This window comes from Seriola lalandi, unplaced genomic scaffold (genome assembly GCF_002814215.2).
Source record: "Seriola lalandi dorsalis isolate HSWRI2012SDOR001 ecotype SW California unplaced genomic scaffold, Sedor1 jcf7180002054408, whole genome shotgun sequence".
NCBI lineage: Eukaryota > Metazoa > Chordata > Actinopteri > Carangiformes > Carangidae > Seriola > Seriola lalandi.
Window position 1 is genome coordinate 1,612,545 of NW_019524961.1, and position 14,766 is coordinate 1,627,310.

At 40.3% G+C, this 14,766-nt stretch overlaps 1 protein-coding gene across 4 annotated transcripts in view; it reads right to left on the minus strand.

Moving 5' to 3' along the window:
- The window catches only part of akap9 (A kinase (PRKA) anchor protein 9), a 65,394-nt gene that overhangs the window by 20,087 nt on the left and 30,541 nt on the right, over positions 1-14,766 (minus strand). For 3 of the 4 annotated variants that reach the window (XM_023409842.2, XM_023409844.2, XM_023409840.2), the window contains 8 exons: positions 14,301-14,431; positions 13,798-14,009; positions 11,822-12,054; positions 6,260-6,422; positions 3,680-3,774; positions 3,119-3,236; positions 2,079-2,117; positions 880-1,112 (listed from right to left, as the gene is read on the minus strand). In XM_023409842.2, coding sequence (XP_023265610.1) covers positions 880-1,112; positions 2,079-2,117; positions 3,119-3,236; positions 3,680-3,774; positions 6,260-6,422; positions 11,822-12,054; positions 13,798-14,009; positions 14,301-14,431 — 1,224 coding nt within the window. The remainder of the gene's footprint in view (positions 1-879; positions 1,113-2,078; positions 2,118-3,118; positions 3,237-3,679; positions 3,775-6,259; positions 6,423-11,821; positions 12,055-13,797; positions 14,010-14,300; positions 14,432-14,766) is intronic. The other variant, XM_023409841.2, reaches the window with a different exon arrangement.

Below are 14,766 nucleotides of genomic sequence, written 5' to 3' on the forward strand. Positions count from 1 at the left end.
TTAGCTGTCAAAACAGAAACACAAATGAAATCGAAATTTCCAACAAGACTGTTTGTGTCTATATCGATGATTAAGGAAGGGCCAAATAATTAATAATTAATTAAATAATCAGAAAATCACATATTCACAAATGTGCTTATCTAATATTTGAGGATAACAGAAAACAGCAGAGCAGAATAAAAGGAATCTGCATTCAAACCACCTCCACTCAATCACATGCCAACTCCTGGCCAAGTGGCCTATTTATGATGATGGGAACAAAACTCATTAGACAAATACAAGAGAGGCCCCACAAAAAAACATGAAAACCATCAGTTTAGCTTTGGATAGTCCCACTAGGCTGAGCCTAAATCTGTTGTTAACAGCTAGCCCTGCCGCAGCCTTATCCCTGTGTCAAGTTATCCACCTGCAAGTGAACACTAAGCGTTTATTGACCAATATAAATATAATATAAATCAGTCCTACAGTCAACTGTCAAAAAAGGTAAAATAACCTTTCTATCTAAACCTGTTGATGGAATATGAAGGTGTCAGTAAATGATCAGAGCTGTGTCACGAGAAACACTCATCATTATTACAGTATACACCTTACAAGGTATGTAGCTTTAAAATAGATTTAAGTTGTTTCATGCTTCTATGGTTATTTGCATTTGACTGATGAGGGACAATAAGATGCAAGTGGACGAGAACAAAAATAAACTTTGCACAACTTTCCTCAAAGAGGAAACATATTAAGAACAAGGGCTGCAACTAACTTTCATTTTCACTATTAATTAATCTTTTAGTCTATAAAATCCACCTAAAACCAAAGATATCACAGACTTTAGAACATTTAATTAAACTGCCTCAGACATTGGAGCTCATTTTGTTAGTCACTTACATCAAGGAACTTCCTGTTCTTCTCCAGCTGTTTCTCCAGAGCTTGGATCTGTTGTTGCAGGTCTCCGCTCTCCGTCCTCTGAGCGTGCTCCAGCTCGATCACCCTGTTGACCTGTTCCTCCAGCTCTGCTTCCAGCAGCTTCACCTGCTTCAGGAGGTCAGAGTTCTCCTTCTCTGCCTGCCGCTGGACCTCCACCTTCTCTTTCATCAGCTTCTCCGTCTCCTCCAGCAGGTCTACAGGACACGATGGAGGAAGGAGCAGAGGTTAGCCGTCACTGCCTGGCAACCAAAGGTGGTTGAACTGAGCTTTTTAGTCATTCAGGTTTGATTTCAGTGATTAACAGGATGCTGAGATGGATCTGAAGAGTCTGAAGTCTGTGAGCATTGTGATTAGATTTAATGCTAATTTTTCTTTTTTGCCATGGTGATCACATTTCCCATGCAAAAGAATAATCTTTTCTCTTTGAAAAGCCTTTGATTTCATTATCTGTGGTTACTTTTATAACTTTGCACCATCTGAATAAATGGCTAACGTCAGACTCTTCTAACATCTCAGTCAGCTTCCCAACATAATGCCCCGTTACCAAAAATGACCACCCATCATGGTGCCTCTTTGCCCTCCTGCTGTCACCAGTGAACAACCCCCGCTGGTTCACCCAGGACCAAACCCCGCAGGATTAGTGCAAAAGTAACAAGGTGAGAGAGTGCAAATGACAGATCAGACACGTGGACAGTCCAGACATTGCAATATCCATGCCCAATAAGCATTTACAGGCAGGGGAGAAGGACTTCCTGAACGGCCAATCATCTCACTCAAAGAAATGCTGTAAACACAGCATCTACAGTTCTAAAATATAAATAAAGATACTTTAACTCAGAGTGAAGATGGTTGACAGTTAGGAAATAATGACTACATATAAATGTCTGAAGATTACTTTCATTTCATCATGCTAAAATGAGTGCTAACACTGACTCCAAGACATTAAAAATGACAAACCAGGACAAAAATCAATCAAAATGAAAAGCTGAAGCGAAGGTTAGTGATTGAACTGAGTGAGTTTGTGAGCCCATAGCAAGCAAGCTCCAAGCTTTGTTGGTGAGTTGCTGGATTAGGGTTAGAGAAATATACTGTCACTCAGCTACAGTAGACAATTAAAAGAACATATAGATATGACTGAGCCATGCTCAAAGTTGACACACCTGCTTCAGGTGCTGCAACCATTGCAGCTTCAACTAGGCCTACAGGAGAATAAGAAAGCACAGGAGTTTAACATGCTCTTGTTTTTTTTGTCATGAACAGGACAACTCTTAGAAAAAAGGAGAAAGAAAGGTGAAGATAGACTGGCAGTGCTTTTCTGCAGAGAGGATGCTGTGAAAGGAAAAGGTTCCTGAAAAAGCCCAATCTGGTTTATACCCTTCAATACAGAATACTCACCATTTCATCAGTGAATTAACTCATGGGATACCTTTTTGATAATACAGGAGTTATATAGTGCAAAATTAGCAGATACAGCTTGTCGAGCTTAATGCTTCCAGAGCTCTTCCTGGAAAATACCTGTAAATTTATGAGTTGTGTCACAAGAACCAGCAGCAAGTGTTTAAGAAATGTAGATAAGCCCGAAGAGTTTCCTCAGCATTGCTACTTTCAACATTCAACAAAATAAACATTTTAGCGACTTTTTGACCCTTGGTATTTAACTCTGTCACTGATAATGCTGCCCATTTATCTCATGCTCATAAACTTTTTTAATGACTTTTATTGGGCCACAGCAACACAAGAACTACAGAGGAAATCAATATGAGTGTTTTACATCTTTCCCTGAAACCAGTATAGATGCAGATATAGAAGTGTATACTGTCAATATGACGTATACAATACTTATATATATAATATAAGTATAATATATAATATAATACAGTACTTTAAAATAGGAGCTGGAACAATGACAACTTCTGTACTGTACTCTTCAAAACCTCAGCTCCTGTGGCTCTCTGGAGATCTTCTACTTTTGTCTCCTCATTTACTACTATCGTTTTTCTTTTTGATCGACTAACTATGATGTCTACAAGGCAACAAAATGTACACTTACACTCAATGTTCAGAACATGTTGAATAAATTAATCTCTGAATATTTTCCTTTCAACCGTGAGGATAATAACTACATGTGAATACTGTAGGTTACTTAAAACGCCATGTCAATTTCTTCCCGCCTTCGTTAAGGGAGTTCTAGGATACGTACGAAGCTCACGGGGCCCGGCGTGCTCCCTCATAGCGTCCTGTTGCCGTGACAGCAGCTCCCGCTCCTCCTGCATCTGAAGCCTCTCCTGCTCCAACTCGTGCAGCCGGCTACTTGTAACCTGCAGGGAAAAAGGATAATTCAGCTAGAGCACAGGAGATAATGCCTATATCAAAATGTGTCCCACAAAAAACAAAACAAATTTTCTTGCAAAGCAATATTTGACTTCACAGAAAATACTTGTTAGTAGGTTTTGGTCTTTTAATAATATTTACTGACAATAGGAAATATGTATAGATAGATGTAAACGATACATGAATATGACTAAAGAGAAACAAAACTACCTCATGATCCAGATTTTATTTTAGATAAACACATTTTATGTTTTTTTTTTCTTCTGGCAGAGACTGAATTCAGCCTGAAGTTATTGTACTTACACGTGAGTCACTACTATGCCATGCTAGAGGCAAAATACAGAAATCGACATTCAACATAGTCAGGTCATGTGCCGTCTCTTAAACAGGGTAATTAATTTTCCTCCTCTCTGCAGCTGGAATGCCTCACCTGCAGCTCTTGCTCGAGGCTCAGCTGGAGCTCTTCCTTCTGTCGCAACTGCTCCTCCAATGCAGCCCGTTCACCTGTGTAGCCATCGATCAGACCTGAATGTAGACAAAGGGGGAGGGGGACGGTTAGAAAAAGGGAAATTCTGAGTATTTCAGCCCCTTTCTAAAGTTTTTGCATCTTTCGTTCAGCCGCATTCTTGCAATCACTCAACAAGAGAATTTAGAGGAATCAGGTTAAACCTTGTTGTCAAGCCTCAGTCACACACGTACACACAGATGCTCATAAGGCAGCCATCCAGATGAATGAACACTTAACAGCGGGATACAAAATCCTAGGTTACCAACAACACAAAGGCAAACAAAAACACAGAAACACACAGAGGCACACAAACATGCATACAAATGCAGAGATGAACACAAGTGAGCGTGTCTGACCCATTTTGCTTGACATGAAGTACGAGACCGAGCTGTAAACACAATGCAAAGCTCTATGATTACTGTACTGCTCTGTCACAGGTCAACAAGCATTATGCACCAGGATGGCATTCAATTCATAGATACAGGAGAGGAGGAATTCACACACTAACAGACTGGTCAGAAACCATTTATTCATTTACGGTAACTGCCACTTTTGTGTAGAATGAGGCCAGTTCCGAGGTAAAATCTATATATTTTCTGACTTGAATCTGCGTGTTTATAGCTCGTGTGTGCTCAAAGAGCTTCCTATCTGACTTTAAACTGAAAGAGGCAGAAGGTAAATGTCACCTGTGCTGTCAGGGGATCATATCATTTCAGACATGTGAGCAGGAACCAAAGCTGTGTGTAAAGTTTGCCTAAGGAGGGATCCCTCCATGACACACAGCTATCAGATGCACATGATTACTGGCTAAATAAACACATTGTCCAACCAAACACACAGAGCTCTCCTCATTCTACAAAAACACACATCACGACATTACAGCCATCTCACTTGACCTTTTCCCTGGTTCAAAGGCAGACTTCTCATTCACTGAAATGTTATACGTCCCATCAATCAGCACATCATCCAGGTTGAGCCTGTCACTTGGGTTAACTCAAAACCAGTTTGAAAAGGCCACACCCTGATCTTTTACCTCTGCGCGTATCATCCACACAATAGAGGAAGAAATATTTGTCTTTCAATTCATTGGCATTTGCCTGAATAGATGTCCACCAGACAGCTTAGCAGATTTCAAACACTCCCTTAATGAAGAAGAGGCATGCCACATGACCAGAGAGGAACAGCTGCTCTGTAACTCTTTGCTGTGTGGCATTTCTTTCTCTGTTATAGCTGCAACTGTAAGTCGATCAGTCGACTGACAGAAAATTCATCAGCAACTATTTTGAAAATTGTGTTCCAGTCATTTTCCAGGCAAAAATGTTAAATAGTTTCTGCTTTCAGCTTCTAAAATCTGAGGTTTGGCTGCTTTACCTTGACAATAAATCTGTCTACATTTCTTGATGTTTTGTAGACTAAATGAATAATCAAGAAAATAATCAGCAAATTAATTGATAATAAACATAACTGTTACAGCCTTAATTTCTTTAATGTTGTTCTTGGTTTTATTTTCCACAGTTTGCCACATGGTCTCAGGCTTTGATGGTCAGCCCTATAAATCTATAAAGCTTTTCTATGATGGCAAATATTTGCTATTTCTCAGCACCTCTGTTGGATATCCATAAAACAACCATCGTAACAAGATCCTTCCCAAATAAAAAACAATATAAGATTAGAAATAGCTATAAACTCACCATTGTTCAGTGTGTTCAAAAAGCCATAGAGTAAGAAGTGACTGCTGGACTGTACACTTACTACAGAAGGCTTGAAAACAGCTTTGTGGACTGGGTTTGGTGTGTGTGTGAGTGGATGTGGTTGTAACAGTTGACCCTCATGGACCAGCTGTCTCTGAAATGGATGGGACAGCGATTTAACTGTCCCATCCATGCCCCCCCCCTCAAAAAAAAAAAAAGATCTGTCACTGCACTCAAACTGTTCTCAAGTTGCAAAAAATCCTACTGTTATTGTTTTGAGGATTTTTCTCTGTCCCCACAGCAATACATTCACTTCCATACACAAAAATGTAGTTGTCATGCAGATACAATCAATTGCTCAAACACAAACCAGAGACAGACAAGCAAACACTAATTACCATTTGTCGATTTCTCACCACAGATGGTCTTCACACTCCTCTACTCTCCCTTTCAAACAGCTGATCCCCTCACTCCCAGTAACACCCCCACTCCCTCCGCCAAACACATGCACACATGTATTTTCACTTCAGTTCCTTATGCTCTCTAATGCAGCACTCTCTGTTTTCTGTAATCAGTTCTGTCATCAGATCACCAATTAGTATCCACAGAGAAATTGTGAGTGAAATTGCATTTCCTGCTATAAAGAGACTGCTCGTCTTTGAGAAGGCCTATGAACTTTGAATGCTGCTGCTGTGCTAAGCGTCGTGGAGCACATAAAAACCGATCAACATTCAAATAAAACTATGATGCATCTGAGTTTTTTTCATGTTTAAAAAAAGAGACTCAAAAAAAAAAACAAAAAACCACTCACCCTCAGCACGGTGAAGCTCCAGAGCCAGCTGCTCCCGTGCCCGGGCCTCCTCGGACACTCTCTCCTGCAGCTCCTCCTGCTTCTGCAGCAGCTCACTCATCTCCTGGTTGTGGCGGAAGGACTCCCGCATCAGCTCGGTCTGGGTCATCCGGGCATGTTCAAGCTGAGAGGAAAGAGACGGTGTCACACAGGCACAATAGTTTGAAGGGAATGTTTTTTTTTTGCATTAAATATTCTGAGCAGACATTCATTTCTACTGTTTTTAATCTTAACCTCTTGCCCTAAAGCGGCTCCACCTATTCACAGCTAATGGTGTCATCAGAGTTATAATGTATGAGACAGGCATTTAGGAGGCAGGAAGGCCAATCAGAGATGCTATCAATCTGCAGTAATGGAAGTAGAATTTCATTGCTTTTGGAGCTTAACCCACACTAGGAACTGAAAGCCAGGATGTCTAGTATCTGCTGCTTCAGTTTCCATAGTTCTTTTTTAAAACTGCAGGTTCTACAACGTTATGGAAGTGACAAACAAGATATCTGTTTATCATCTGAAAGGGCTAATTATGACATCCACTGTCTGGAGTACAGCTGCACTTACCTGTTGATGATATGATCACATCATGTTATAATTTAGAAATAAACAATTCTGAAATTAGTTTTTGTTTTATATATGGAAGGTTTGGTTTCACATAATGTACCAGTGAAACAGCACATTACTGTCAATATCCATTTGATTATTTTACATGTGATTCTGCATACAATTGCCATATAGTGATATATCCAGATAACAGAAATGACGCTGTTTATACATACAGTAGATACTGATTTCAAGCAAATTATCAAGCCCATTTTGAAAACAGACTTTGTCAACTTAATAAAAGAGGGAGATTTGCAGCTGAAAAGTAAATTGATAAATCATCTCAAGCAAGTTATTTTTAACTTAGTTAGAAAAGCATTTTGTTGTCACCTTTAAGAATATACCACTTCTGCAAATGACTTGACAACACAGTTCATTGTCTCTATATATAATGTGCAATGTTTTTCAGTCAGCCTCCAACATATGTGCACTATCACTGTTCGGCAAATGGTACAAAAGTCAATAATAAAACAAGGTGTGTGCAAATGTGACAAATACACTGAGATAATTATATCACATTGCTATGTCGATTGTCTGGTCAGGTGACAGAAGGCATCTTTTCCTTGACAAACTCCTATAAAGACATCGTTATGCAATTAACTGCAAGCGTGCCCACGTTCATTTCAGTTACTTTCCATAGATTTGCATATCTCCATGAGCAAAGGTCTTACTGTAACATTACGGGAAGCAGGAAGTGGTAAAGTGACCCTGCCACATAGAAGTCATACAATCTTTCACCTAGTGATTCAAAAGCAGCACAGAAAGTTCCTGCTTGGAATAACATTTATCTTGCATCACATCTGCATGTGTAGACATGAACTGTATAAAAAAAGGCAGTGAGGAAATTTGCCCATAAGATATGAATCAACAGTACATGCCCCGAGACTATTTAAAATTGCATAAACCTCTATATGTATAATTTAAAAACTGTACAGTCGTGTGTTAAAGCTGAAAAACTTACTGTATAAGGAGGAGTGGGCAAGGAGATTTTGGAGATAACCTTAAGCAAGTGACCATTAGTCCTGTGATTGACATGCGAGATCTGCGTCTGCACCACCACAGCATTTTTCTCGTTCAAGGTGCTGCAGACCGGGAAAGGTCGGGGAAGGGGTACACGAGATTCCACCTCGTACACATCCTGATCCTCCCCCTCCAACCACGTGCTGCTGTGCATGCTGGAGTTCCAGTAAGAGCGGTAGGAATCCATGGTAAAGGATGGATGAATGAAGGGAGAACTTCCAAGCTTGTTTTGTTACGTTGAGGCTCTTTTTCTGGAGTCATCAAAAGACGTTTCAATTTGCCATGATCCGACAGGCTCAGCTGTGCAACCGCAAATGACAATAAAGTCCAGTGGGGAATGAAGCAGTGAGAGACCGTTATGGATAGCTCCAAGCAACAGTTTCTATGTGTTTGCCACACACGCAAGAAGAGTAAACAACATTTGGAGAGGGTGACATTCACGTCAATCACATGCTGCCTGGTTGAGGTAGAACAAGTTCCAGGTAAATATTGAGACAAAAAATCATCCAGCAACTGTGAGAATTTCTATAGTTCTACCAAAAAGTGTCATCTTCCACAGCAGGTGGAAACCACAGCTTGGTCCGGTAGCTTAAAGGGCATTCCTGAACATGACCGCAATAGGTATATCAACACAAAGGCAAGCATTTTTCCTCTTCATGTCCTCTTGAAAGATCTCCAGCCTTCGCTCCGTGTTATTTCTGACCTTCTTTCTTCAGAGTAAAACCATATCATGCCGCTCTGTAAACCTCACTCCCCCGCGACTGCTCCAGCTCTCCCTCTGTCTCTCTCTCTCTCTGGAGATTCATTAACAATACTATGCCACCGTAGCAACCCCGACCTGCAGGGAAGCCTCCCAGAGGCCCCTTTTAATTGTTTAGTCCAATCGGCAGCCAGCAGAGGTTGAAATGACAGCCGCTCGCTCTTTCCTTCCTACTTCCTTCTAGGACTGTCATTCCCTCTCCACACACGCCTCTCGCTCACACCACATTACTCACTGATGCCAGATAGCTCTCCTGTCAGGCGAGGTTTACTTACGTCACTCTGTTACACTCACTTTGCCTCTGTCTACCCATGTGCTTTAAAAAAAAAAAAAAAAAAAAAGGTTAAATCCCAGACTTTCAGGTCACTTTTCCCCACTCAGACAGAAGGATCTTTCTTCCACTTCCTATACTGATCGCACACAGCAGGATACTGTTCAGCAAAAGTGGGAGGGAAGCAGGCGTGGCTTCAATCCAGTGGGCCAGGTAGATTTGCAAATAGATCTCACTCAGCCTCCCCATAGACACAAATAACCAGAGACAATACACACCCTCTCCACAAAGAGTTGTCAAACCGGATTCCCTCCCTACATAGCCACAAAAAGAAGTAATTAAAGTGTTCTAATATTTTGCCTCTCGGTCCCACCTACTGTTTGGCACGTCAGCCGTCATAACTCGCACATGAACAATTTCTACCTCTCACTGAAGCGTCTCACTGAAATTATGGGTGGTGAGCAATGAGTGAGTAAACACCTTCCCCGAGCAAATCATTTACAGCAGGAGTTCAACAAAGACACTTAACATTCCTGAGCGGCTCGTTACATCAATCTCTGTTCACGACGCTGCTTCACGGCCCAGACATGATGATCCAGCACGGCTCACTGACAGACTAATGTACACTGGATCTATAGCAGCAGGAAAATCATTGAATGAACCATTAAAGGCTTTGTTGATTACAAGTTTATTGCGATGTTAATTGTGTTTACTTGGAAGAGATGTAAACTGTGTTACATGTAAGCAGCTTGTAAAAACTAGATGGTTCCTTACTGAGGCTGCAAACAACAGATATTTTCATTTTCAAGTCTCTATTGAAAATTTTAATCTTTATCTTTAAGATATTTTCCCTGAATCCATGCTGTCATATGTACATTTTTTTGTTTTATACAGGCAATGGTCCAAAACTCAAAGATATCCCGTTTACTATCACAGAAGATTGCGTTTGTTTACCTTAAAAAAACTGCTTTAACAATGAATCAGTTATAAAAACTGTTGCCAGTGAATCAACTTATCATTTCAGCACTATTCTTTAGTAACACAAAAACAGATCAAGATTTCAGTGACTGTGTCACTGGTATAAAAATGTTCATTGTAGATGAAATGCAATGCTATAATATTTAATAATTCTAAAAATGACAAACTGACAAAATCAATTAGTTTGATTATCATCTACTGCAAAAGAAACCACCAAGACGATGCCCAAGCAAAAGGTAAAGTGTGGGTTTATTGTAGTGATAATGTGTTGAATTAAACCTTTAAAAACCCAAATATGCAAAATGATTGGATAGAATACAACATTCAACCAACATGCACTCTGGAGTGCAGATGGATGCAGGGACAATGATGTTGAGTTGCTCGGCTCGAAATTTCTTTAAAGCTATTTTTAGATCAACAAGATAAAACCCATCTCAGCGTGAATAACGCGTGTATTTCAGCCAACGGGAAGATGCGCTGTGCAGTGAGTTACAGTAACACATTCAATGGCCTACTTAAACTGGCCCTGTCTCTGTGGCCTGACACCGCTACATAGACAGCCTGAGGGGGGGTGGAGTTGTTCTGTCTCACTGGACTATGATAGGCTGGTCAGCCAAACAAAAGCACAGTGCAAATACAACTCGTATCTACAGGCAACCACTGGGAATGAGGCAGCTCTTTTGTGTGTGAATTCTAGACAGGCCAACTTTGTTGCCGGCCGCATTCTGCAACCTCATCCCCATTATACCTCCATGAACGGGCGTAGAAACCCACATAGGGGGTTAACTGTGTTGAGTGTGGGCATTTAAATGTTTTGACAAAAGCTAAATGTGTCACTAGAGCTTTCTGTTTATTGGTAACTTTTAGGCACAAACACACACACACACAGAATCGTTCATGACAAATCCATCTGAAACCTCAACTCGCTAAAAAATCCACTTCACCTGACCAGGGGTTTTAAACTAGGGACTGTTATTGAACCATCTGTAGTGACGAGTAATGTCTGGTTAGAATTCTTCGTCTGGTTTACTCAATTTCTTATAATATTATCTAATCTATGTAAATTAGGAAAGTTAAAACGAGCAAAATAAGTTTTTTAAATGAATAGTTTGACAATTTGGGAGTTATGCTTATTTGCAGGACATGACGAGTGATACTGCTGGCTGCTTGTATGGGTTAAACAAACAAGATGTGTTAACCAGTCAGCTTTAGATGTGTGTTCAAGGGGATTTTGTTACCTTCAGACGGAGCCAAGAAAGCTGTTTCATTCCCTGTTCTAGTCTTTATGCTAAGCTAAGCTAACCAGCTTCTGGCTTCCAGCTACATATTTACTGTAAACACCTGAGAGCGGTGTCAATCTTCTCTGCAAAAAAGCGAATAGATGTATTTCCCAGAAAGTTCTACTATAAACAGTTAATTTCTTTTGTATTTATCATGCCTAGCCAACCAATCAGACTGAATTTATGAATTTTCGTTTAAATTCATTAATTTTCTTTAACTTACATTTATTTATTTCATAACTGTTTTGATATAAATGTATATTTACATTTTATAATGGATACTTTTACTGTCTTTTATTGAGTGAATCACTAAACAAATCTGAAATGTGAGCAGCTCTGGGACAAAGCTAACTCATGCTCAGTTTATATGATATTTCAGATTTGGCTACTTGTTTGCAAAAATATGAAAGAATATTTCAGAAAAAATAATTACTAATTATTTTTGTAAAACAGAATAATTTATCTTCTCAGGTTAAAAACAATGAAAGTTTCTTGGCCAGCAGAAAGTGCTATTTGCATTAAGGCAAGAAAATGAGGTGAGCTAGCCAATCAGTGCAGAGAATGGAAGCAAACAACAGGAATCCCAGACCACTTAGCCAACAACGTTTGGTTTGTACCTGGTTGGTGGTGTCGGTGATGGTCATCAACATCTTCTCCAGAGCCGTTTGGAGTCGGCTGCTGATGCCCATTAGATATTCCTCGTTCTCTAACTGTGTCCCCGCGCCCAGCAGCAGACTGTCCATCATCTGTTGGGACACCTCCATACTCTCGTGAGTCTCCGTCTCCCCAGACCACAAACTCATATCGTCTGCGCTGGTATCACTGCTATGCCAACTTTCTGCACTGTGACCTGGTGTCAGCAGAGGAACACAGAGCAGAAATACATCACACACAGAGCTGAGATTTAATGCAAAACTCCATTCAGATATTTTGTAACTAATAGTTATTATTAGATGAGAAATAAAAACCACAGTAAGGGTGTAGGTGCATACATCATTCAGGTCAAAATGGGTACACCGAGTTCACACGACTTTAAGCTAGTTCACATGACGTCATTCACTTTCAGTAATTTGACTCTGTAACTTCATGTTGACATTTTCAGAGGAATATCATGACAGCAGGAGGTTTGGTTATGGTTCAAACTCTCAATTGCCCCTCTGTATTTGGTGCTTTGTGTATTTTACTGTAATACTGCTGCTTAACCCACTTTAAAAGTTATTTACATACAAAACATGATTAGATAAACGCAAGCACTATACATACAAATTCTCATGCAGTTATGTAATTTCACAAGCACCAACCATAATTTGCATGCAAACACGTGATAAGACCAGCTGTGACAATCTGCCTGGGGTCATAGGATTACTAATTTATGAGTGATAACTACAGCAGTGTGTAGCATGTGCAGCACAGTGGAAGAGCAGGCTTTTAAGAAAATGCATATAAAAAAACAATGGATGGCAGTTAAATGAGTTGTAGGTTCAATGGCATCTGTCCTGGTGACTGGGACTACATTTGTTTAACCTAAATTTCAACTGAAATCTAGTTAATAATGCAATACTGTAATGCAAGTAACAGAAAGCATGGAACTGGTTAAGGCCAGAATGAAGCTGAGTGCTATGAGTTTCTTAGTGGTCACACATTTTCAGAATTTTTTATTTTACTTTAAAAAAAAAAAAGAGCCTAATGGCAGGTTGGTCAATTAATCCATAGCTACCATTTTGTCAAAGGATTAGACTGTTATCATGAGACTTTGTTGTCTGTAGCTGCCATGGAGTCACCACATTCACTTATAATGAACAATTCAGACTGCAGGCGAATTTGATATTTTTTCTGAGATCTGAATTACAGGACTAACTGTCCTTGCAGCAATTTGTACATTATGTGATCACGTTGACTTTGTGCATGACAACTGTACACGAGTAAACACATACACTAAGTGTGTGTTTTCTATAAAGAAACTGAAAGAAAAAAAAATTCAGGCTAAATGAAAAAAGAGAGGAGGATTAACTCTTTGGTCATGCAACAACATGATGTTGTCATGGTGGCAGCTTTGCTACATTGCACCAGACAACAGGGGAGGTGGGGCGCCTCAGTGTCCCACAGCGGATATGGGTTCGAATCCGACCCGTGGCCCTTTGCTGCGTGTCATCCCCTCTCTCTCTCCCTGACTTTCCTGTCTCTCTCTCACAGTGACTATCTAATTTGAGAACCCAAATAAATGTGGTTTCAAGCAGATTTGTAGTACTTGGGTTGGTTTGCACATGTTTTTGGTATGAAGACTTAATAAATGCAAACTGATTCTAAGCTCCACTCTATAAAATGTCATAAACTGGATTTGGGGTCAGTCTGACGATGACCTATTGCAGAAGCTCAAGACCTATACTGAGATTCTGTAAAGTAAGTGTAGCCATAATTAAATTTTGTAAACTTTACACTCTTATTTTCTGATGTTTTGCTTTTTAAAGAACTGTAACACACAAACAACTACAGTACAGTGCACAAACCGAGGTCTTTCTATTGACAGATGGGCTTTTGAACCTGTTGCTGGGATAGGGACATCAGCATTTACCGAAACCTTTGAGATACATGCCTGCAGTATAAGGTCTGACGGGCTGTGTGTTAACTCTCTGGCAGGTTGCTCTCTGTGAAGTGGAGTGGGGTGGTGCAGCCTGCTGCCCTGCACCGGAAGCATCACGCAGACTTTGCATGTGGAGGCCAATAGTTTCTTCTGCTGCTGCTGTTGTCTTCAGGACATCAACCAGCACCTGACTAAGCTTCTCGTTGGCCTTATGCAACAGGTTTCTGAAAACAAGACAACACATGTAGTTAATACCAACCAAAATTAAATACCTGAAATGTAGCTCAGAAAAGATATAGAAACGCTTGAGGTTATAGTAAGAATTCATTTGTAACAAAATCAAAACCGAGCCTACTATGGCTTCAATTGGAAATCAGTATTAATCTTTCCTGATTTATGAACAGAAATAAAACAAGGAAACATGCAGCATGTTATCATAAAGGAACAACTTTTCTATGTGCACAAAGCTGATTTGATTGTTAGATGATTAGAGAGCAGGATGAAAGCAGTACTACCTTTCAGTGTCCTTATCAGACGACTCTGCATCATCCTGCGATGAAGACGATTTGTGTTCATAAGCCTGCTTTATTCCCGGCCCGCCTGGATCTTCTTCTTCCTCCTGATCATCTTCTCTCTTCTTAATGGCCTGGACAGGCAGGAGAGAGAACACAGACAGCAGCCCTGTCATTGCAAAGTTGCAGTTGGATAAACTGACCTCTGAAAACTCTCCACTGCAGTGGACAGTGTGGCTGAATGTGGGACCAATAGTAAAAGTGAATTCAAATAAGGCACATGTAGAAAACACACTGCCCTTTTACGAGGACACAGACACACACAAAGACGCACTTCTAACTCCCTTGGAGCCCAGAGAAACAGTACTATCTTTGTGCTGCTATGGCAACAGGTGCACCTGAGACACAGTGACTCCACCTCCTGGGGAAAAGGCAGAAATGCAGCTCAAGTCTCACAGACACGACCACA